This window comes from Manis pentadactyla, chromosome Y (genome assembly GCF_030020395.1).
Source record: "Manis pentadactyla isolate mManPen7 chromosome Y, mManPen7.hap1, whole genome shotgun sequence".
Taxonomy (NCBI): domain Eukaryota; kingdom Metazoa; phylum Chordata; class Mammalia; order Pholidota; family Manidae; genus Manis; species Manis pentadactyla.
Window position 1 is genome coordinate 33,107,457 of NC_080039.1, and position 25,258 is coordinate 33,132,714.

A 25,258-nucleotide genomic window follows, 5' to 3' on the forward strand; every position below is an offset into this window, starting at 1 on the left:
TGTACACCTCTTTGTCAGAATTGTAGGGGTTGCTCAAAATTTTTTGAATCAGATTGAGTCTTAGTGAGTTTTTTTTTTTTTTTACAGGATGTATTTGTTTCTCTATAATGCTTGTCATAAATCTTTTCCTCTGGAAATTTTAACTGAACCACATTATCAGCCTCTCTCCCTCCCACTATTCACTATTAGTTTAGTCTTTTTCTCAGTTATAAAACAAACTGTTCATTTCTCAGTGCCTATCGTCTCCCATAGAGATGGATCACCCAGGAATTATAAAGAAATGGTGTCTTTTAAATGGTACTCTGTTCTCTGTTTCCTATAATTGAAATGACAGCTTTTAACAAGCTGTTCTTATTTAGTTATAACTAGTTTGGTAACTAAGAACATTTGTGTTTTATGCCTGACTGAATAAACTGAGTGCAGACAAAGAAAAAAGACATTCTGACATTCTGAGTATTGGCTCTAACTCACCAACACGATTCCCAGCCACGGACAACTTGTACCCAAACCCAGTAGGGTGATTCCTCCAGCTGAAAAGACAACACAGCAGCCTGAGTCCCATGTGGGAACAATGAAAGGTAATTTATGGCTTCCCAAGATCATCAGCGTGCCCCTGGCATTAGTAAATCTGAACGCCTGTAGGTGTAGAAAACCTAAATTGGCATTCCCACTGAGGTTTTTAAAAAAGGCTTGATACAGCATGAAATTTCACTTTTATTTGCTACGTTTATCCCACAAACTGTGCCTCTACATCCCACAGTTTCTGCCCTGGCTGTACAGGGACTGAGGGTACCTGGCCCAGATTTAGTATGTTCAGGAAATGGGGCCAAAGATCCCGATGGGTGAGAGTGAGTCCCCAGCGGGTTTTCATGTTCATCTGCATTTCGGGAAGACTGTTTAAGGCAGCAGCCTTCAAACTTGATCGTCTCAGATTCCCTCTCATCCCGACATACTATTGAACACCCCAGGGAGCTATGGAGGGGTATCTCTTGTTATTTATCCCAGTGGAAATTAAAACAGAGACATGTCTACAATATTAATTTAGCAATGCTGCATCAAGACATAAATAACATATTTGTGGAACGTAAACATACCTTACAAAACAAAATTTAAAAAGGAGAAGAGAGTTATTGTTTTTATCACTCTTATAAACCTCCTTCACCCCTGGCTTCCTAGGGGACGACCTGATTTTAGCATCTGCCCTGAATTCTGTTGGTTGCCACACACTGTTCTGGCTGGAGTCTGTGATGGAAACCCAGTTTCATGCACAGGGTTAGTTGGAAAAGGGAGTATTTTAAAAGCCTTTTGAGATAACTGCGGGCATTCTTAATATTACATCCAAACTCTAAAAAGACTAATTTCTTAAAGATGACTTGAAATTTGGAATTTGTAATCCGTATTAATTATCTTTTCTTATGCTGTTATATTAAAGTCCATGGGTCTTGCTTGCATTTTAAATGGGTCTTTCAGCCATGCATGTTTTTGTAACAGGATGCATTATTCATTTGCAGGCTATTGCTTCAGCATATTACTCAGATCAAAATATCTGTGCATCGTACTACACGGCCTTTAAAAATGTCACTTGTGAAAATTACCCCTGGTCTCCTAGTCTCTAAGTATGGAGAGGCTGTTGAACATCATCATTGGGACAATTACTGTCACCTGCTATTTTTGGGGTGACCAGTTCACTTCGGTCATTTCAAGAAAACATCTTTCAAATCCACAAGCCGGACATTTGCCTCCCAATCCCTCATTCCCGTGGGAGAAGTGTCCAGCTTAGGATGCAACTCAAATAATGGGACAGGTGCTCCCCCACATGAAAACAGGGCATTCTCCTCTTGGGAGAATCCCTGGGTCCCACAGTCCCCCCAAATACAGAGAAGGCAGCCCTGAGGGTTAATAAAAGTATGATCATTTCCTGCTTCATCAGGGACATTCGTAAATGAAACAGGCTTGTTAAAAATGGCAGTGTGGAGCGAGAGGGACAAAATGACAGTGAACATGAGCAGGATGCCTGCCCTGAGCCGTGCTAAGGGGCTGGCAGCTTTCTCCTGTGCTGTCTTGGCATTGTCAGTACAAAGTCAACCCTCAACACTCTCGCTAGTAGTTTTGATAACCCTTAAGAGAGTTTGGAGTCCCCCAGGGGTGTGTGAACCCCTCTGAGAACCCCTGATTTTGTAACTTGAGAGTCCTCAGGCCCACCAGGGTATTTCTGACCCTGTAAAGCACACTTTTTCCCCTCTTTTAAACGGTTACCACATGATTGCTATTGCACTTGACAGATTTTTTTTAAAGGTCCATGTCGAGTGTCTGGAAAGCTGTGCTGATCCCTGCCTGGTAGGAAGAGTTTGCATTTGCAAAGTGGGCACCAATCCCTTCAGAGCAGCACCCTGGGAAATCTCAGGAAGACAGCACACTTGCACGCAAAATCGCTGCCCTGGGTAATCACCTTCCAGGGTCCAGAAGAATGGCGTCAAAGTCTTATGAACCAGAGAGTCACGCCTTATCCGTCTGGTACGATGACCTGATTGATCTTGAGGAGGCCCCGGGTGGGAAACCTGCCTGCCTGGCGAAGCTGAATTAGGTTGTGCTCAGGAAGAAGCAGAAGGAAGGGAGGCAGCGCTCGTGTTGATCCATCACCAGGAGTCTTCGGGGAGGACGTGGTGCCAGGAGGACTCTTGGAACTGACTTGTCAAGAGGGATATTCCCGGCAAGGGAGAGAGTAAAGCCCTGTTACCTTCTGCAGTAATCCTGCTTCTGAGAACCGATTTTGCAAGTGGCCAAAAATGCTGACAAGATTATCGCCTCCTCCCCCATCCCAGCATGAATGTGCAGCCAGACTACGTCCCTGCGCTTTCCCGCTCCCGTGGAGCACACAGACCGCAAGGGACTGTCCTGGCTCTGAGCTTGGCTACGTGTGTGAAAGCTTAGCTGAGCCATAAGGAGGTAAGCTGGGTTCCAAACAGTCCTGGAGACCAACCTGCTCCCAATGGCCCTTTGTCCTGCCCAAATACGGTGGCAGTGTCTTTACCTCGAGGAGCAGCCCAGGGGTCTCTGGAACAACGATGGCTCCCCTCTCCTGTGTATTCAACGCACATGTGCCCATATATATAATGTATACACTGAATAATGTATATACAGATCCTCTGAGGTGTACACATGATGCCAATTAAGAAGCCTTAAGTGAGGGCACCAGCCTGATGCTTACTGCAAAGTCAGATATCTCTAGGACAGCTTCCTAGCCTCCTTCACAGAACGTGCTGGAATTCTGCAGTCCTACCCAAGTGCTTCAGGAAGTTTCTGTAAGCTCCTTGCATGATACACATGAACAGTCCTCTGCAGATGTCGCCTTGGGGATACTGACACGCAGTTAGTATGCACCCTACTCGCACGGTCACTCAGATCCGAGGCACTTCTGAAGTACCACAGCCCTTCATTACCCTGTCAGTCCTCAGCTAACAACGATGCAAATGGCACCTCGCCTTTCAGTAGAACTCATAATTCACACCCTAAGGGCTATGGGTCAACAGCAGATTATTGAAAAACTGTCATGCATCCAGGGTTTGGCCAGGCCCTCCCAATCCACGACATGGCACGCTGTCAAGGAACACACAATTCAAATGAAAAGCAAGTAGTGAAAGGGAGAGAGTCTCCAGGAATGAAGGGCCGAGCTGTGCCACGTCAGTGAGAGGGGCCACAGGGTGCTTGAAGAAAGGCATCTCAGTCCCTTGCAGAAGTCGGATACATGGCTGGGGGCAGAGAGAGGTAACTGGCTCATTTCTCGGTCTGCTTCTCTCAGAGGGAGGCTCTGCCCCATCCCTTAAAGTCTACGTGGACACACCACCTGGAGTCTACAGAGCGTTAGCTTGGTGGGTCAAGGATGTTTGGCATTTCTTTCCAGCACAAGCAGCATTCTGATGGGCATGGAAGGAAATGCAACATGGAAAAGCCCAGTAAGACATATCCTATAACCAACATGGCGATTAATTTATCTTGCAGCTAAGGAATTAGCTCACAGACAGCTCTTTTTCTCTGACATGTTTGTCATAGCCGGTCCAGACTGAGCAAGAGGAGGTGACGCATATTTATGCAATGACCTGGACATGTTACCGCCCACTCCTCCTATATCAGATCACAAGCAGACCTGAGGAAGGGACATACCCTGTGTTTGGTGCCATTATTCAGTTCATTTGACCAGTGGCTACTGAGTATCTTTACGGGTCGAGAAACACAGTGGGTGTGTGCGTGGATGTGTGCACGTAGATTGGAACAGAAGATGCGAGGGTAAATATCATACGGTTCATCCCCACACCGAGTTCACAGGCTGGACAGCAGAGAGCTGCAGGAGTGAACAGTCATAAACAATGTCATTATGCTACCATAAAGCGATGCTGAAAGTGATGTAGGAGCCCAGATTAGCCATGTGGAAGTGCCAAGCACCCTATTGACACCCTGCAAATGAGAATTTAACGAAAAAGAAGGGAAGATTAAGAGACAGGATGCATCCCTGGGCTGCAGAAAGTGCCACATCAAGTGGAAATCGATGCAGAAGACAGAATCGACAGCTGATGGCGCGATAACACTTAACTGACCCTCAGAGAAGCCCAGCTGCTAATTAATGCTAATTCTCGTGTGTTCTGGGAGAACAGAAAGATGCGCTTTCTTACTGAGTGCTTTGTGGATGTTTGTCCGCAAACAAATGAAACAGCTGAAAGGCTATTTTGTTAACAAAACGCATACAAAATGCATACACAGAGGGCCACGAAGAACTTCCCATATTTACGAAATAAGTAACCCAGAGATTTCACTTAAAAGGCAGATTAAGTTATAGTAAACTGACAAGCAGATCTCTTCACTCAGCACAGTAATAAATGGGACATAAGTGTTACATTCCGTAGCCATGACTCCATGTCCAAAGCTGGTTGTCCTTCTGAGCTATTCCATTTCTAAGCATGGCTTCCATTTCTACACTTTTGTGGAACACCTTCAGGATTATATACCTAGGTCACAGTGTAACCCCAGTGGACAGACAATGAGAAATGATTCTGGAACTAATGTGCGGCTGGCTTATATTTCCCACCCCTCCCCATACACTCACTTGTAAATGACAATTTAAATGGGATGGTCACACAAACGAACAGAATATCAATGTGTTTGTGACACAAAAATGGCCGATGTGGGTACTGGCTGACTCCTCTGTCTACTGACATTCTGAGAAAGATCGAAAGGCTCACTTGGTAGGAAATGCTTTTGATCCAGGAAGCAAGCAGGGTTTGTGCATTTCTTTTTATTAGGAAGTAACAGGAAACCAGCACTTTTTTGCTCACAAAGTCACTTATGAAATAATCCAACACAGTCCAAATGGATTCACATCACATTTGAGCTTTAAAACTTGTTAGCTTTAAAGTGGGCATTAAATGGGGGCATTACTACCCTGAGGACCACCTTCCAACTAACAGGATATGAGAATCAGTGGCTAAACACCCCCAACTTCATACCCTTGCTTCCTAAAAAATTTTAACAAAAATGTCAACAGGCTTTTGTAAAAAGGTTGAACATCTCTCTCTTTCTGGTCCACCTTTAATGCTAAATGGGAGCAGGGTTAGCTAGGCAGACACAGATGTAATGTCCTACTGGCATTTCTTTTTATAAAAAAAATACAAGGTAAGTATGTTTCAGAGGTACTTTTCCTGTAAGCAGCGTTTCAAAGTCAATAGGTGAAAGTCTGGCGTGACTTTGTGCCGGGACTGGTTAAATAAGAAATCAAGATCAACTGTCATTTTATCTGAACCAGTGGTTGAGACAGAAACGGGAAATGCCCTCAAATGCAGATGATTGCTTTCGTGCAATCTCTCTGTCTTATGTTCAAAGGCATTTATTTTCAGAAACATTGTCTCTTCCTTCTGAAGGGATCAAATTCGCAACTGGCTCTGCTTTAAGTGGCCTTAGAATTAAACTCCACAGGGCCCTGATGCTTCAAAGATGCCACGTTCTGCTCCAGTGAAATTCCTGGAGAGACAAAGGGGTGCCTCTTAGAACAGACAACACGAAAGGGCCTCCGCCGCATCTCAGGGAAACCTGGCTGGTAGAGCAACATCACACGTGTCTAACCAGAGGGCTTCATCTTCTATCCTTTTTCTTACAATTGTCCGCAGGTAAGAAAACTGTATTATAAAGAGAAAGCGTTCAGAGGTCTGTGCCTAGAGTCATATCATGCAGCAGGATAAAAACCCAGATCAAATGACCCTGCACAAAGACCTCCTGGAACCAATACCCTGATCTTCTACCGGCACCACTCAGATGTAGCAAATTGCAAAGAAAATCTCCTATTCTGTGCGTACGTTCCCCAAATCTCCTCCTTTCTCCAACAAATCACCTTCCATTTGCAAAATCTCCTCTGGGATGGTACTGCAGGTCACCCTCAGAGGTTGTCGCTATACAAAACCAAGTGATAAAATGACTGATCGTTCCCTTCCCATTTTTTTTTCCCCTCAACTCCTGGGCTTGCTACACCTGTGCTTACCATTTGCCGTGTGGACTGAAGTTTCTGCTATAGCTTTTCAGATATACCAGGAGAAAGAGATAAAAACCAGTGAAAATCAACAACATGGGGCTTACTGGGAAAGCGACTCTCATTAATAAAGAACCAACAATAATCCTCTTATTCTATGAGAGGATGTTAACATCGGCCATTCCCTTTTCCTCCAAAATAGAAACATCTAGGGTGCGAAATGGAAATGAACTTGTGTCAACTATGATCACGGGGATGTGTCCAGTCACTTGTATTTGAAACCATCGCAAGTTTGTGGAAATTGATGGAGACACCCTCCCCCCTCCAAATGAAAGGCAACCAAAGCTGTTGATTCAGAGTTTGCTGAAGAAAGGGAGTCGGTCACCATCCCTCACGTTGGGCAAGACTCACCTGATAGTGAAAACGGGCAGCTTTGAATGTGCAGTGACCGGAGGCTGCCGGCTTATGGAATTGGAGACAGGCTAATGTGACGTGAAGCACCTCATGGGATCGGCTCGGAGCACAATATTTCACTTTCTCTGGTTGGTTCTAAACTGGAAGAAAGGCAAAAGTAAGAGAACCATTCCGGTGTGACGGATGAAAATATTAGGCTTTGGAATGCAAAGCAGGTTTGCAAATAGGTGACAAGGTCTCAGTTCTGTCATATGGGGTCTGTCTACTGTCCATTTGAATATTCCCTCTAAATGCATTTGCAAAGCCCTTCCATTTAAACATGGTGACCAGTTAGGATCCGTAAGGATGCATTTATTTACAAGAACAAAACAGATCTTAGCAAAAGTATAAATTGCAAATCATGTGTTCACTAAACCAACAGAATTTTATAATGATCATAAATAAAAGTTATTAACATGATTCCTAAAGGCTGTAGGCATTGGAAGAGATCTCAGTGGTATCTGGAGCCAATTCTTTAATTTTCTAAATAAGGAAAGTAAGAGACAGAATGCACTTGACTAATAAAAGGCCTGATCAGGAGCAGGGCTTCCAGACTCAGAGGGTACCAGGCATGATGCTCTCTCTAATGTTTTCATGGGGCATGTTCTCAGGGGGGATCCCTCTTTGATGAAGCTTTCCTTGAAATTTGAGGTCCACATGCTCAGGCAAAGCTGGAGTCCTAGTCACATATAAAGCTTTCGCCTGACATTGCGCTCACTTAATGAAAACCCTTTGACTCCTATGTAAAACTATAACGTCTAATTTCTGCACCAATGTTAGAATGGACCGTTCATCAAGTGGACAGAGAATAGGACTTATTTCAGGATCCATAATAACACATCTTGACAGGCCTGTCCAATGTGTTTGCCAAGTCCCCAACTTCCGTTTTTACTGAAGGTGGCGAAAAGCCACTATTAATTAGCTATATTTAATATCATTTAAAAAAAATCAGGTGAGCCTGTCTCACAATTAAAGGGAAGAGTGTCTCTAGGTAACTTGTCTATGTGAGGAGGATTCTGCGCTTTAGTTATAAGCATTATTGACGCACTGTAGTACTCCAGCCCCTACTTTGAGCGTGCCGTGCATCTTGAAAGAAGTGAAGCCTATTTCTAGAGAGGGAATCTTGCAAACAATGATCAAAGCATCAATGTATGCAAATTCTTTTAATTATCTCGCTAGTGCTTGTCAGCAACCACTTCCAAGGTTGCACTGATTAGCAAACAAACTCAAATCATTATTATTTCATCTACAAGTACAATGATTCTAAGCCCTGGCTTCCAGCCCAGCAACCGCACTGCCTTCCACCCCACATCCCGCCCCTCCGGAGTTATGCCCCATCACACAGCCAGAATTAGCAGCGACTACACCTCATTTTTAAATAAATCTCCATAAATTCCTTCCTTTGGGGTATCGCCGAGAACGTCCATAAAACTGGCAAATAGGGTCTATAACGTGGTGCGGAAAACCTCTATCCCCTCGTTGCATCTCCACCACCCAACAAATAAACCTTTTCCAATTCATGGTAGCATGTGCTCATGTTCAAAATGCACGTTTTCTGACCGAAAATGGAATCTTCAAAACCCTCAAGAGGTTGCATCAAGACAATAATTTCAGAATAATTACAAGATAAGATGGAAGTGGTAGGGTGCCTACCATCAGCACATCGCTTTGCTAAATACAGATAGCACTAAAGTTACATGTCACTCAAGAGACAAAATGACCTAACAGCCTAAACCGTGTGGTACATGATTTAAGAACTCAAATGCTAATATTAGCTAAACAGTGCTGGGAGAACAGCATCTTAGCAGGGAACCAGTGTGTTTACCATGAAAGGAAAATCTCGCCTTTTAAGTGAAATCCTTGTTCCAGCTGCACTTTAGAAAGCGGGAGGAGAGGGTTTTAGCTGTTGCTAAGTATAAACTATACCTTGGTTGCTTGAGGAATGGATAAAAGCCTGCATACATATGAATGGCTACAGTGTAACATGAGAAGAGATGAAGAAATGCCAGTTGAATGAGTTGAATACAAAATCCTTTGTAGTGTTAAGGAACGGATATCTGCATTGCTTACATCTGTTAGTAACTTTAAACAAAATTTTAAAAACTTTCCATAAATTGTGAAGGGTCTGCATGGTCCCTGTTCACAACTTAGAATTTCCAAATGGTATCTTCCTGAAATGGGGGGGCTTCATGTAAATGGCCACAGACGGCCCCAGTGGGTGATGCGCCTTAACCAGACCTCCCGCAAATGCCTTTTGCATTCTGCATGTCCATCTGCAAAATGTGTGCAGTAAAATCCCCCGTGCAGGGTGGCCATGAGGATTAACAACACTTTGGGTAAAGACTCTCAAATGCAGTAGTTTTGCCAACAAAATGGTTATTGCCATTAAACCCACCTGAATAAATTATCCTCCTGATGGCACAGGGGACTTTGTGAATCTTGACATCTAGTGTGATGTGTGAGATCTTCTCTGCTTCAGTAGATTCATGGATTATTTATAGTGCATTTTCTTTTGAAACCTTCCTGTTGTTTTCTTATCCAATTGAAAAGCTATAATATTTTGAGTTACTCCTAAAAATGCACCCAAACCACTTTTTAACACATGAGACTGTATTTTCCTCATTTTTACATTGTACAGCTTGTTATATTAACAACATGCATGTGTAGCATGTTTATTAATAGAATAATATGGGGGCCGCACTTCATTTTTTACATGCAACCATAGATTCTGGAAAGTTTAATGCCGTTTAGTACTTCTACATTTGTTTCTATGGAAGGATTTTATAAAGACATAGAATATCAATGGAATACTGAGTAAGATACTCCAGGTCACCAAACAATTTCATGTATAACAGTAGACCCTTAGAAATCACCTTTAAATATTAAGGTTTAAAAATATTATTTAATGTAAAATTCCAAAGGTTAAATAATACCATGCATGGATCAAGAAGTGGCCTGTATAGTGGAAAAATGGGAAATTATTCATTTCAAAAGTGATAAAATATGATTCTTAAGTAATGATCCCTGGGGGTGCTTAAAACCGTGAAATCAACTCCATGTATCTGCCGTCTGACTCTCTCTCTAGGGGATTCTAAATGCGGCAGGTGAATCTACCCACCTGGGCTTGCACCCAGCCTTGGAAATATGTTTATGTTAGTCACAGGATCCTTAATTCAGAGAGTAAGGGAAATCAATCACTTGGAATTTCAAATGCCCTAATTTTAAAGATGAGGAAGATGAGGAAATAGGGAATGGCTTTGTCTGAGGGTCTAACAGGATCCAGGTTATAAGAGAATCCTGGTTCACTTGAGACGTGTACACCTTTTAATGAGCTATTAGGTGGTAAGAGGGGACCTGATGAACCTCAGTAGACATGGGAATGGGGTTTAAAAGTTCCTTCCATCCTGAGCTTTGGTGTATGGCTCTGCTCCCTGCCATGTGGTATGAAACACTTTGTTATTGTTCAATGGCCTCTGAGCACCAACTTTGCTCTCCTCGGGGCAAAACACATGCAAGTGGGTAACCCATTCATTTCTGATTCAAATGAGGCTCTCATCTTGGTTCAAAGTAGATCGGCTCTGCTTGTTTGTTTTGTTTTGTTTTTTCTGTTCTTTTCTTTGCTAGATAAGGTATATTGAACCAATTGAGGAAGTCATAATTTGGGTGAATCGCCTTTTCTCATAACACATATATACACTGGCAGAAGCTCCCTTTAAATGTTAGAAAACCACCATTGAGTACGTTTTCCAGTGTTGCTATCCTAGGTCAAATTAAATTAGAATATTCATCAATGATGGAATAGTCAAGAATGTTTCTCTTATTGAAACCGTTCCACTTCGTAGTTTTAATGTGGCCTATATTTTGCTATTTATGGTGAAATACTCTTACCCAGTGGCCACATAATATAAGGGAAATGTGGCTTTAAAGCATTTTCGTAAAGATTAATTTGCTTCAGGCGTCATACTACCTCATAAATATAATAGGAACACAACCTCACATTGCAAATGTTTGCCCTTGTATCTATTTCAAAGTTTCCTAACAAAACTAGGATATCCAACAGTGAGAAGTAACTCGATACGATAAAGCCATGTTCTTTGTTAAGTGTGAGGACCTAGCAGATGAAGGTGATGTTTACCATGTGCTCATTATTACAACCAGAATCTGCCTGAACTTCATGATACTTTGGCTTCCTGACAAAGATAAGGTCGTTGGGCTGTTGCTATGTAATAAGTACTCATACCCTGGGTGTGCACAGTTGGGCTGATAAAACAGAAAAGAAAAGAAAAAACAATAAACAAGATGGAAGAAGAAATAGAGAAAAAGAATTAGGTGAGAGAAAGAGTAAGGGATATTTGGAAGTACAAGCTCAGGGTCAGTGGGTCAAAGAATGCATTCTAAAATATAGGTCAGAATGAAAGAGGATGCGGGTCAAATGTTCAAAGTCAGAGCAGCGTTGAGAAAGGAGATCGTTTTCCCAATGTGGTCAAATGTGTTTTGGGGTCCATACAAATATTTCTTTGACTAAACACAAAATGCAGAAATCAGGAAACAATGTAAATCTGGGATATACAATAAACTCTGATCATCTCCTTAGTGCTTAATATTTCATAAGGGAAATGTTAAGGAGCTATATCCCATCTACTTGGCCAGTCTGGAAGTCGGATGATAACTCAGCGGCAGGGGGGCGATTTCTGGTTCAACAGGCTGATTTCAGCCACGCATTAGCCATCCCCTCTCCATCCTGGGATCCTACTGAAATAAAGTTCTAAAAAATAAAAACCACCAGTGTGTGCTAGGGCCCAGAAGAAGAGACCGTTACTATTCAACAACTTTTCAGAACACTTTAAAATGGAAATGAGATTATATGGGAAGATAAGCCACCACTGAACATCCTAAAGTGATTGTGTGGGACCCACAGATACTATGCATCTAGAATCATGCAGAGAGGCACATGGGGATCTATCGGCTGGCCCCTCACCCTAGTGTGGTTATGGAGCAGATGCGGCACCTGTCCCCACCACAGACCCCAGATCTGCCTTCTCAACAGTACAAGGTTTCCATGGAAGAGCCCTTGATAGAACCGTGGATGCAGGAAACTAGAGGCGAGGCAATGTGGGGTGACTCTCTGGACGTAAGAATGAAACGAAATTGGCCAAGGAGTGGAATTCTGGAGGCTCTCACCTTTTAGGATGAGGCCATCCTTTATTTTTTTTGTGCTTTTACTGGAATCTTTAGAGTTCCTGTGGGAACCCCAATGGGCCCTCAAAGAAACCTGTCTGTTGACATAACCTGTCATCCCAGATTTGTGAAGGAACACCCACATTTATGACAAGAACCATAAGACTGGAAAGCATTCATGCCAGCTACGTGCACTAACCCATTCAGGTTTTTATTTGATAATATAAACAGTTAATCAAAGATGACCAGCTCACAGAAAACCAAATAAGCAAAGAATATATATATATATATCTCAAGATGGCAAAGAAAGACTGCAAACAGAAGAAACAAAGAAAAACCCTCTTAAAACCTAATTAGTATTTTAAGCGAGACCGAAGAGGCTGTTCCCTAAAACACGACGGGGTTGTTAAAAAATGGAACAGGGAGAGACAGTTGCTAGAAATGAACTTCACGGGAAGTCTCCCAACAGAATGAAGAGTAAGTTTATGATCCATAGGATAAAACTGAATAAATCTTCCAGAGCATAGAACAAAAATCGCACAGGAACAGAAAGGAAACTGAAGAAGATCAAGGAATTAAATAATGAGTTTGTAGGGTTTCCACAGGGAGGGAATAGAGAGACTAGAGAGAAAAGCCATACATTAAATCACAGAATCATTTCATCATTTGCAGGAGAAATGGTGGCAGCTTCAGATGGCGTGGCAATGGCAGGATGAAACGGCCCCACAACACATTCCGACGAATGCCCGGAACCACGAGGGTGAAGACAAGACATTTCCAACAGCGCAGAGAGAGAAGCGGGAGATGCTATTTCTTAAAAATGCATGTCTAGTCACATCCTTGGGGACTCAAGTCATAGAACAATGAGGTCAATGTTCTGAAGGCAAATGTGTTTGCGTTGAGGTTTTATAGCCAAACTATTAAACAGTATGTATATTTTTCCCCCAATAATCAACATCTCATAATATTTAGTGCACATGTAGTTGTCTTAAAAACAGATTCCTAGGTTACGTCCTGGGGAAGAAATTGCAGGGGAAGCGGCAAGACCTTCCAAGAACAATGCCATGGCTATTCCACCAGGTCCTTCACGGCAATGGGAGTAAGTGATCTGCGGCTATACCGCCGTGGATGGAGCTTACAAACACCGTGCTGAGTGACAGCAGCCTGGCACGTTCACGTGCACACAGAGCTCATGGTGCACGAGGCGACTCATATCAAGGCCAAAAGCAGGCAGAACACACCCTCCGTGACAGAAGTCAGCAGGGCTACCCTGTGGGGGGCTGCCTCTCAGAGGAGGCAGGAGTGGAGCCTCTGGGCAAAGAGCAAGGTTCTGCTTTCTTGTCTGGGTGGTGCTGAGACCCACGTCTGCTCACTTTGTGAAAACCCATCAGGCTGCACATGTACTTGTGCCCTTTTCTGTGTGTTCTACTCCAGCTAACCCTGCTTCAAAGAGAAGCAGATGCATGAATTGCCTTGGAGGCTCCTGAACTCTCCCCACAAGGTGGTCACAGTTCACGATGCACAGGTGGCAGTGAGAAAAGTGAGCGTCCACACAGGAGGGGGAGGGGAAAGCCAGGACGCAGACCAGGTTCTCACATCACGAGTCTTGAGGTGACGGGGAAACCTGCTTCATGACCGCAGAGGCTAATAGGAAATACGCCAACGGTTTACTGACGGCGTAAGACAGTAACTTCCGTAGACATCACCCAGGTCTACGCGGGCCGTAGAAAATTCTCTCGGAATGTGACGTAGGTATTAAAAACTTTGTCTCAGGGTTTACCCTTAGTAGGATGGGTGCATCCCCTGACCTCCGTTTTCTCAGGAGTAATTAGCAACACTTCAGAGCCTGACATGAGTCTGGGGGGAGGCAGACACCTCCTAAAAGGATCATTATAACTGGCATATGCTTTGAGAATGTCACAGAATCAGCATGGCACTGGTTAATAAGTTGGTATTAATTGAGCAAGTACTACATTTCAGACCCTGTGCTAGTCAGTTTACAACTACTGTCTCTTTTACTCCCCAAGGAAGCGCGGTGAGATAGAGTCTGTTGCATGCACGTCTTATACCTGGGCAAAGTGTGGCAGACGGGGCTGTGACTTGGCACAGGTGCTTGTCTCGGACATCCTGACCCCTGAGCCCACACTACGCACTGTAATGATCTGTCGATGCTGGATGAGGGAGGGGAAGCGGCATGGGGCTGTTGTACAGACCTCCATCTGCCTCCCAGCGAGGGATGACCCTCCTGTAATGTGCATGACTCTGGTGGGGCCACCAGGCACACGTATCCACCTGTCTCCCACAACAGCCCGGGAGCCCAGGTGTGGCCACCAGGCACAGGTATCCATCCACCTGTCTCCCATCCTTAAGGATGCTCCTAAGTGCCAACCCGTGGCTCATTCATCCGCTACGTTCATCTCCCAGGGCTGGGACCGCAGCTGCTCTGGGCAGTGTCCTTCAGAGAAGCTTTGTGTATACCTGAGGCTTTATTTCAGCTGATTATTTTGAGAACCAACATGAGATGCCAGGGGAAGCTCTGAAAATGGAGAAGTTCCCCATTTGGAAGGAAATCATTTGTAAAGGTGTCTCCGTCTCAGCACCAGCACTGACTCAAGAGACGCTTGTCAGTGCAGAAGGCAGCCCCTGAAATCTGCCTAGCAAACTGTATACTGTTTTTTCCTTAATTTCCATGGGAGCCCCACCATAAATGCCCATCACCAGCTCTGTTCTCTTTCTCTGGTCTTTAGCTGAAGATCACATTTAAGCTGTGGCTTCCAGTATCGTAGGGAATTACTCATTTTCCCTGGGTCTTTCCCACATATACGGGAGGTAGACATGTTAAAAACCTCCCCCTAATCTGTCTTTTATTACAGAGGTCTCAGGCAAGGGCTCAGAAAGACAGAAGAAAATGATTTTTTCTTCCTGATGGTGAGAGGTTCTTCTGTGGGACATCTGGGTCTGCAGGAGACAGCTGGCCAACAGCGGACGGGGACAAGGGTGAGCTGGCATCCTAGAAAAGTCAGGAGGCGAGTCAGCACGCTTCAGCTGGGTCCAACATGGCCTGAGCTTTCTGGCTGTGTGAGAGGATCCGTTCCCCCTTCCCATGGAGCTAGCTTCTGTCAGGTCTCTGTCGCTGGCCACCACCACCCCCTACAGCCTCCCTAATGCAGACGTAATGGATCAGAATGAGACGAGGCTCCATGTGGACATTCGAGGTAAGTTTGAGTGCAACACGTTTTCAATCCGTTTCCAGTCAGTGAAATCATGTTTCTGTTTCATCAGAGCTGGGCTGTGGAAGTGTCCTTGCAAAACCCTGGGTCCAGGCAGAACGCACAGAGCTGAGCAAAACCAGAGTCATTTGTGATGAAAGCCTAGAGCTCTGTGACTCGGTCGTCCCCCCCCTCCACACGCACCACCACCTTACCTCCGACAGGGCTTTTCACCTCACGAGCATTTCTGTACAGTGCCCAGCCCCTGGAAAGGTACATTCAAGTTGCACATTGCCAGAATGGGCCACCCCAAAATATGCCTCTTTGGTACAGCAATTATTTTGACCTAGAAGCTGGCTGAGAACCCCAGCAGACTCAGAAAAAGCACTAGGTACCCAAATCCCTTTGGCTTAGCCTTGGGTGGCAGGTAAGTCATAATTATCTGGAGGCCTCCTCACACCACATTTTTTTCTGAAAAGTCCCATGTTGATGGACATCATCAAAGCTGGTTTTTCTCCTGTGATCTGTTGCATGGGCAGAAATTGGGTCTCCTTAAAGAACTGTGTATCCTTACAGATGGCCATAAAAGGCCCACGTATGCATGTATGTGGCTGCATCATGCATGCACCTAAGACAGCACGGAGTCACCCTGATAAAGCCTTATGACACTACTAGGCCGCAGCACGATCCCGCATGCGAGCATGCAGTCCCCCGACCGGATTTACCCTGATTGCCTTATGTTTGCAGAGAGGATGGATTTAAACAGGAGACAAAAGAGTGAAAAGGGAACCTCAGGATGAAAATAATACTAATGATGATGAATAATGAGGAGGAAGGGAGAATAAACCATATTTCTAGGAACAGGTTTCAATGTCCTTGGTTCAGAGAAGCCGGATAAAGAGATGACTGAGTTTTTGTGTCCCCTGAAAGTGATGAGGAAAGAAAAGGAAATGATTTTGCCTGTAGGGGAAAGCAAAGCACGATACGTCATTAAAAGTCTGAAGAGGAGAATAATTAATGAAATAAAATGCCACTGTTCGTCGTTGTCTCTCTCATTCCCTCCTGCATTCAAGTCTGAATAAGAAGGTGAATTTAATATTTATGATCAGATGCACAGAGTTCACACGTCTTCCATCGAGGGTACTCTCTTCAGGATCACATATCTATTGGCCTTTCAACGGAAAAAAAAATGAACAGGACACTGAGGTGGGTGAGTTTTACTATGAATTCACAACGTTCGCAGGCATGGGTAAGCCAGGCCGGGCATGAGCTCCTCTGCGGGGAACTTGGGACACAATTACTCTTGCGAATGAGGAACACTTTCAGAGCAACTAAGAACAGGCATGCCCTTCATTTTCTTTTATCATGCAAGTTAAGGTGGAGGGACGAATGGGCTGTCTATGGGGTGACACGGCGAGCGGCTTCCTCTCTCCTGGCCATGGTGCACCTGGGACCTGTGCCTCCAGCTTCTCCCAAGAAGGGCTGGCACAGAAGGAGTCTGGCCGTGCCCAGCACTGCCAAATACTTCCTCCCTAGCTGGCACCCAGCGCGAGGAACAGCGCCACAAATACGTCTGTCACCACACCCACGGCAGATGCCTCTCTCCCCTTCCACAGATATCCTGTGAAGGAGGAAGACAGGGGGAGCTGGGGTCCTGCACCACAGCCCGTGCCACAGAGTGCCTGCTGCCAGCCCGGCCACAGCTTCCCACTGGGCACTGAGCCAGGACGATACACAAACCTCCGGCCCCTCTGCCGGAGAGCCGCGGTCAGTCCCATGACACAGTGACTGCCAGGATGCCGCTGGGAGACGGGGGTTGGCACTTTTAAAATTCTTTCCTGTGTGCACGATGCATTCTGCTGTGGAAAATGTAGTATGTGCTGCCTGTTGACATACAAGGTCTAACAGTTTATCTTCAGGGAAGATTCCAGGAATTCTCTCTGCTGTCAACTCACGATTGAAAGATGTCGCCCCAAAACAGAGAAAAATTAATTTCCTGAATATCCCATTTCTTGGAAAGTTACTTACACATTAACATAAACGGTATATAAATGGATTTAAACATGATCCATTTAGACATGGTATTGCCTCAAACAGTTGAGAAAAATTGGAAGAGGCATCGCTTTTCATATTAGACAAACCCAAGTCGTACATGTATATATGTATGCACATATCTGCATATAAAGCATTATATACACATATATAACATGACATTACATTAAAATGCATGTTATATATATATACATGTGCACTGTTATAATACAGCTATATAATGTTATATACATTATATATATAGCATTATAATACTTTATATTATCAAGCTCTCCATACAATATGTATTATATATCGCTATATATTAATATGTATCAAAAATATCAATATATCATTATATATATTATATAATGTTTCAATGAGTATGTATATTTCATGCATTTTGCATATTTCTATGCAGTTCAACTTTTTTACTACCTTCCTCAAGAAATTCTTAAATTTGGCAATTTTTTTAAGTAGCTCAGACAAGAAGGGGGTTATCCTCTATTATTTTCTGTACACAGAACCAGTATCTTTTTCTAAGCACTTTAGCTAATGGAAGTCACAGAAATGAAAAGAAAAATCTAATAAAAATGTCTTCTTTTTATTTTGTTTTTAGCAGTTCTGTAGTGTAGAAAACTTAACATCCTCTCTAAGGCTTAAGAAATGTTCTTCAGGGACCTCATTTCCCCACAATGTCTTTCTTTTGGGTTCTGAACAAGCATAGTTGGTTATCTGCATCCAGAAAAAAAAAAGGCAATTTATTCGCCCTCTTTGTTCTAAGGACATTCAATAAATGTCTGTACACGTTTTAAAAATTCATATATCCTTGAGGCAGACCTTCCCACGAAGCAGATACTTTTTTAAATGCGGAGAGTAGAAAAAGCAAGCCACTAAAATCATAAAATTATGTAAACTATGCAAATATCTGTTAAAATCCAAGCAGAGTGAATCAAAGGCCTGGACGAATGCATAACAAATTTCTAAGGTCTCTCGCATGTAGGGGTGGGAAAGTCTATTTCCTTCTATCATGCCAGGCTCACGGCCGGTCTCTGAAACCCTTGCCCAGTGGGATCTGTGGATGGCCCTCTATAAATTGAGAGTCAGTTTCCATGGAAAGCCAGAGGCAGAATGTGATCACTGGATGGTTTTCCCCACCCTCCAGCTCGTCCTAGGTGCAGTATGCATCCCGAGCGGAGCCCCTCGGTAAGAAGAGATGAGAGAGGAGTGTACCCCCAGCATCTCCCTATCAGACCAGCTAGCCTTCTCCCAAGGAGGAAATCGGAAGAGAAGGACATAGTTAAGTAAGGAATTCTCCCTAGAATATCCCTGTGTGATTTTTTTTCCATCAACATTCAGTTTTATGAGAAATCATCATATTTGCTTGTTTGCTTGATTATGAACTAAACTCACCTACCCTGCGGTGTGGAATTGTTTTTTGTGCCCATTATCCAGTGTGACCGTCAGTCGGACTAGGCACCTCAAGTCTGGATTCCCATTCTTTTCAGATCAGCAATTCATCTGTTGGATTCTGATTCTCACGGCCTTTGTATTTTACTTTTTAAAAAACAACTAACATGTAGTGGGCATGCACTGCAGATCAAGCACCATTCTATCAGTTATTATGTAACTATTAATGTGCTTCATTGTTCAAACGTCTCCACGGCATGGAGGATCATTTTCCTCATTTCACATTTAAAAGACACTGAAGAGCAGGAATGCAGAGATTTGCCCCAAATCATGCATTCAGGCAAGGACAACACAAGGATTGAAATCTACGGTCTGGAGAATTCAGATTCCCAACAGGTTCCCGTGCCTTTAGCCCTGAGAGCGTGACTGTGGCAAAAGGGGTTGGCAGATCTAATTAAGGTCACTCATTGGTTGACCCTAAGATTGGGAGTTTGTCCTGGAAGATATCCAGGTAGGATCAATCAAATCCCATAAACTCTTAAAAGCGAGAACAAAGAAGAAATCAGAGACACTCAAAGTACAAGGTGGATGTGGTATAGCATTACTGCTTTGAACGTGAAGGGGGTGTGAGCCGAGGAAGGCAGGTAGCCTGTGGATGCTGACTATGCACCAGGCACCTCAGTCCTCCATCCCGTGGAAATGAATTCTGCCAATATCCTGAGTGAGATTAGATGCTGATTGTCCCCTACAGCCTGCAGGTAAAGGCCAGCCCGGATAACACCTTGTTTTCAGATCTGAGACCCTAAGCAGAGAAGTCAAGTAAAGCCACCACGACTTCTGACCGACGGAACTGTGCGATTACCAACTGATGTTGTTTGAAGCTACTGAATTTGTGCCAAATGCTGTGGCACCAATGAAGTGAAAACGGAACCTAAGCAAATCGAAGCAGGTTGGTCGCTACTGACACTGATGGTTTTCCTACTTCCGTACCGTGATCTTGAGATAGATACACATTCAATTCTTCTGGATCTTAGCACCCAGCCCTCATCTCCCAATCTTCACTGAACACCCCGCCCGCCTTGTGGCCATGCCTTCATTCCCATGCACCTGCCTTCCTTACACTCTCCCCCCTTCCCCAACGCCAACCCCTGTGGCTCCATGTTTGCAGAGCAAAAGGGATGTGGGCGTTTCTAAGTTCAGCTGCTATCTCGTTTCCCTCCATCCAGGTGCAGATTAAAACTTCATTCTCAGTCATCTTGTCTTCTTCGCCTCTTCGTCCTCGATATTACCAAAGCTGACACATTCCACTATGAATTTTAATGTTGCCTTTCCAGTTGAATCATAACCCAGTCATTGCCTTGTCTGAGCATCTCTCTCTGTATTCAGTCCTCTGTTTCTGCTATACTTTTGTGAACAAAGTGGAAGTATTTGAGATACATATAGAAGAGCAGCAGAGAAATGCATAAATGGAGTGGTGTCTTATTTCTATAGTGGATTCTCATTCGACTTATAATAAAATGCAAGCTCCTGACCATGCCTCCCAGGGCTGCTCACAGACGTGTCCCCGCTAACATCCGCTATCGGATTCTTGCCACATTCCCCTTTATACACTGCCTCCTAGACCCAGGACCGGATTTCCTGCTAGCTAAATAGCTAGCACAGCATCCTGTATCTGTTTGCTGACTTGATTTGCTTACCTAGAAGGAGTTCTCCTAGGAATTCCAGGGACTCTGCTGGTCTTAGGAAGTTTTTATTTTCAAACCTTGGTCAAAGAGGAAATGGTCACCCATGGGACCACCAACTCTATGAACCTGTGTCATCAGGCATATACTGCATGTCCACTAGGAGAGTTTTAATAAAGCTCGTTAGGTTATCTCAGCTAATTTACATAATATTAACATGGGAATTATTAAGAAAAACAAAGAGATAACAATCCATGGAATAGACTCCCTTGGAACAGTTTACACTTGGATGTTTAATAGTAAACAAACAGGCACAGCTCAAGGAAATGATCAGTCCCTTCTGACCACAGTTTGGTCTTTACACAGGTGTTTCTGGGACTTGGTCTCTGCTCTGCTTTTGATCCAAAGACCCTCATCCCCTGAGCTTTTTGCCTTGGGCTAAGGTGGAATAGTACCTGATGACAATTATGAATTATTGTCAAAACATTCAGTGTCCAAGTGGCCTGGCATGACACAGTTCCACATCTAACACAACCTAAAGAATCACTGTTTCCAGCTCTCAGTTATGTTTCCTTTCGTTGCATTTTCATAACATGTAGTATTCAGGCTATATTTACCATAGAACCTATGAGACTCAGAGGTAACCTAATCAAATTAAATTGGGTTCCTGATTTTCTTTGCAATGTGTAACTCATTAGAACAAGTAGGTTGTGGAGCAAGTAGAATCTCCTTAACCAGCCTCCACTGAACCTGTTCTCCAGGGGTTAACTGTTTGCTGCTAAACATGCAAGCCCTGGACGCATTAACAAAACCTACTTTCTGACCTCCTGGCTGAAGGCCCTTGTGGGACACAATAAGTAGATCGATACATTACCAATCACGAGGTCGCCTCTAAGGACCCAGGCTACTGAATCTGTTATCTTCAGGTTTGGCCCTATCACTCTGTATCCTATGCAAAATCAACTGTATATCCGAATGGAATGTGAGTTACCAAATGCCACTGGGGGATATTCCAAAAATAACTGGCTAAGGACCTTCCAAATTAAAGGAAAACTAAATGCAACATGTGATCGTGCATTAGGATCTGAGGCTCAGAAATATATGCCATATTGGGGAAATTGACACAATCTGAGTACAGAATGTGAATTAGAAAATAGTATTATATTAAGGTCTGATTTCTTGATTTTGATCATTGTACCTTAGTTATGTAGGAAGATGCCTTTTTTCTTCCTAAGAAACATACACTGAAATATTTAGCAGTAAAAGAGCCTGGACTTAGAGAGAGAGAGAGAGAGAATGCAAATGAAACCAAATGTAAATGCTTGGTCAATCTATATAAAATGTCTACAGGACTTCGGTGTACGATTTTTGTAACATTTCTGTAAATTACAAATAATATTCACATATAAGCTTTCCAAAATATTAAGTGTTGACACACAGAAGCATTTACCAGCTCAGAAAAGTGGACCCCTGAGTGATAGGGTATGAAATCCACTAAGGAGCCCACGCAGTGAAAATATGAGGCGTTGAATTGCCATATTTGGAGAAAGATACGAGCTATGAATCAAACGATGAATACTTGAATATTGAATAGACTGTCCAAGCCAATACCTAAGAGGTTACAAGATTGTGATTAACATGAATTTATTTATGTTGCATCTTCATCTTTAGTTACCAGTTTCATGAGCATTGGTACTCAATGGATGCGCGATTAATTGCTCAGAGAAAATGCATTTGTAGCATGTTCACAATTGTTTGAAACCCTGATCATCTTCTTGACTGTCTGTCCTTCTAAAGGAAAAGACCAAGAAAACACAAAAGTTCCTCCTTAGCTTGCCTGTGTCCTTCTTCTGGATGGCCATTCCCCTCTAAAAGATGGACTTTCACTTAAAACGTGTATTTGAGGAGGACGTCAGCTTCCATGACAAGGGAACAAAACGATGGAATACAGTACTGATTTTGCAGAACCAGAAAAAAATCTGAATTATGGTTTCCCGACTTTCACAAATGTTTTCAGTTTCCGTACTCGTGTTTTCCAATGCAGAGAGATTTGGAGAACACCTGTGTCTCCCGACTGCTGATATCCACTTGAGATGAAAACAATCTGAACTTAGAAAATGATGTCTGGTTTTCTTTAATTTAGCTCTGGGTCTGGGCTAAAGCCCAGTGATTCCCCACCTTCTCCAGGGTGTTGTGGGATTATCTGGACTCTTCCCTATGCTCGTTGTTTCCTATTTAGCCATTTTATGTATCGCTGACCCCTACACCCCATAGAAGTGGATCAGAGAATTATTTAAATTCAAATCTGTTGGGTTTGCTTCTGCTAGCGTGCAAGGCTAGTAACACTTGTGCCTCTAACTGAGACTCCCTTTGTTGGGTGCTGTCTTCCCAATGCTGAAAGATATTCATCTGTCAGGGTGTTTTCGACTCCTCTGTGCCCTCAGGGTTGAGATTTACTGTTAAGATGCTTCCACATGAACACAGGGACCGAATTGTCTCCCAGGCTGGACGGAAAGGCTATTATGTTGTTGCCTCACCTCAAGAATCACAGAGGAATGAGTAAACAAGAAAAGGTTTCATAGTGTTAAGAGGATAAAACAGCCAGGAGAAATGGGAAATAATTTTTATCATACCAAACCTGAAGCAAAAGAACTCCTATAATTTAAAAAATGTGGTGCTGGAGATAGAACAAATTCCAAATGCTGTTTCTCCTAAAATTTAAACTACCTTAGAATCAGATTCACAGGGTGAAAGTTTCCTAGGGGCAAAAAAAAAATATGTCATCAATTAAAAGGATTTCTAGGTTTCTGTAAATCGAGGCTTACACCTTGCCTTTATCTTGCACTGGCATTATATAGGGTCCTGCCTATGCTAATGAAATAAACCAGAACTTCCAGGCACATAGTGGCTAATCAAGGACTTACTAGGCTGAAATGACTCCATTGGGAGACTCCAAGCTGTAAGAGAAAATACATACGGATAACCCATTTTGTCTTAAAATTTCCTCTCTCACACAATCAGGGGGTCCACATCCTGCTAGTGGATCAGATCAGGGGCAAACATTGTGACCAAAATGGGGCCAGCCGGATTCCTCCTTCTGGAGACAGGAGTTTGAATCTCAAAGTATCCCTTGAATAGGAAATGGTTTCTTGAAATAGGGGACACTAAACCTGGTACCTAACTGCAGAAAGATAAACTGCAACAAAAAAAGAGTGCTGCCAATGGGCTTCATAAAAGATAAATTTTCAGAGGAAGGTAAAGCCTTGATCTTGAGCACATGTAATATAAATATATGTGAAAGATTTCATTCCATGCACGTGATAGGAGGGAAGCAAGCAGATGTTACTATTTGTTGAAAGAAAAGACAAAAATGCACCTGCAGTAAAGGGATTGAATTGCAAATGCAGGCGACCTCTTTTACCCAGTCAGGAGAAAATTCTAAGGGGTTCTGTAGAGTTTGCATATCCACCATCCAGCTACAACTTAAAGAGACACGGAGTTGGAAGGGGACACTGAGTTGTCCTGGTGTCTCACTGCCAGAAGGGTGTGCTCTAAGCAACGAAGAGATTCCGGCTGACTTATACAGGGTATTGTACTGCTGTCCCCCAACACCCCCGTACCCTACCCCAGTTCCCACCTGGTCTCTTATTCAGGGCCCACAATGACTGCTATACCCTATAAAGCCATATCTAATGCCCTCCACCAGGAAGTCATGTGGTCCTTTTCCAGGAGCCCGTGGACATTTACCTGTCATTCTTTACCTCACACACTACACGATAATGTGAATGAGAGTGAGCCATGTGTCTGCCTTGCATCTCTGCTCTGCACTAGCGCTTCTAGCAACGGCTTTACACAATTTGATGAAGTTTTCTGAGATGAATAAGCGCATATGGCTTATGCCTCGATCCTGTTCATGGATACCCTAATTCTACAAGGCATGTATGAGTTATGTTTATAGCCATTACATCCATGAGAGTCTCCTTTTGAATATCTGCTCAGGACAAGAACCATTCCCAACCATTCGCAACACACAGACACACAGACAGACAGACAGTCACACACACACACACACACACACACACACACACACACACACACACACACACAATCCTGAGAACTTCTCTAATATCCAACCAACCGTGCTGTGTCCATTAAACATGTGGGCACTGGAGGGCTCACCTCTGGACATTCCTAATTGTAGCCTGGGTGGGATGCTACCAGATAGACACATACAGACATTTTCTTCTCTACCAGGAATCTGGAGATTTAGAGGCACTGTTCCTTTGAACGGAGGTCACACAAAGTCAGCAGGGGACGAACCCACTGCGTTTCCATGAGTGCGTGCAGAATCCGTAAGAGCAGGACAGGGGAAAGAGGATTTTCAGAATAAAAGGAAAAGCATGTCTCTTATGCAAATGAAAAATAAAAACATGCTGATGATTTTAGTTTACTCATTAATCAACAAGAGACTCAGATGTCATAACTGGCTCAAAGTAGGGGAAAAGCACACATTTATATGAAGAGAGGACTTATAAATGAAGCAAAACTGTTCCTTTTTGTGGGGTAGGGGGGTGAGTGGCCAGTTGAATATCTTTGAACAAGAGAGAATTTGCATATCCATCTGTTACCTCCTTACAAAGAAGTACATTTTTTTCGACAAGACCATGTGGGAAGGGGTTGTGGGGGTGGGGAGAGCTAACACCTGTTTTCCAAAGTCTTTGCCATGCACCATTGGCTCCTCACGAGGGGCAGCTGCCTACACTCCCTCAGGTTTCTGCAGGACG

General features: G+C 43.6%; 1 protein-coding gene across 3 annotated transcripts in view; it reads right to left on the bottom strand.

Annotated features, from left to right (window-relative positions):
- Positions 1-25,258, bottom strand: part of LOC130678838 (steryl-sulfatase-like) — a 469,951-nt gene that overhangs the window by 215,436 nt on the left and 229,257 nt on the right. Inside the window, exon 10 of one of the 3 annotated variants that reach the window (XM_057496241.1) lies at positions 6,937-7,065. The exons of the other annotated variants lie outside the window; for them this stretch is intronic. Within the exon in view, the coding sequence (XP_057352224.1) occupies positions 7,061-7,065 (5 nt within the window). The 3' untranslated portion in view covers positions 6,937-7,060. Of the gene's footprint in view, positions 1-6,936; positions 7,066-25,258 lie in introns of those variants that run through there. 3 annotated transcript variants of the gene reach the window in all.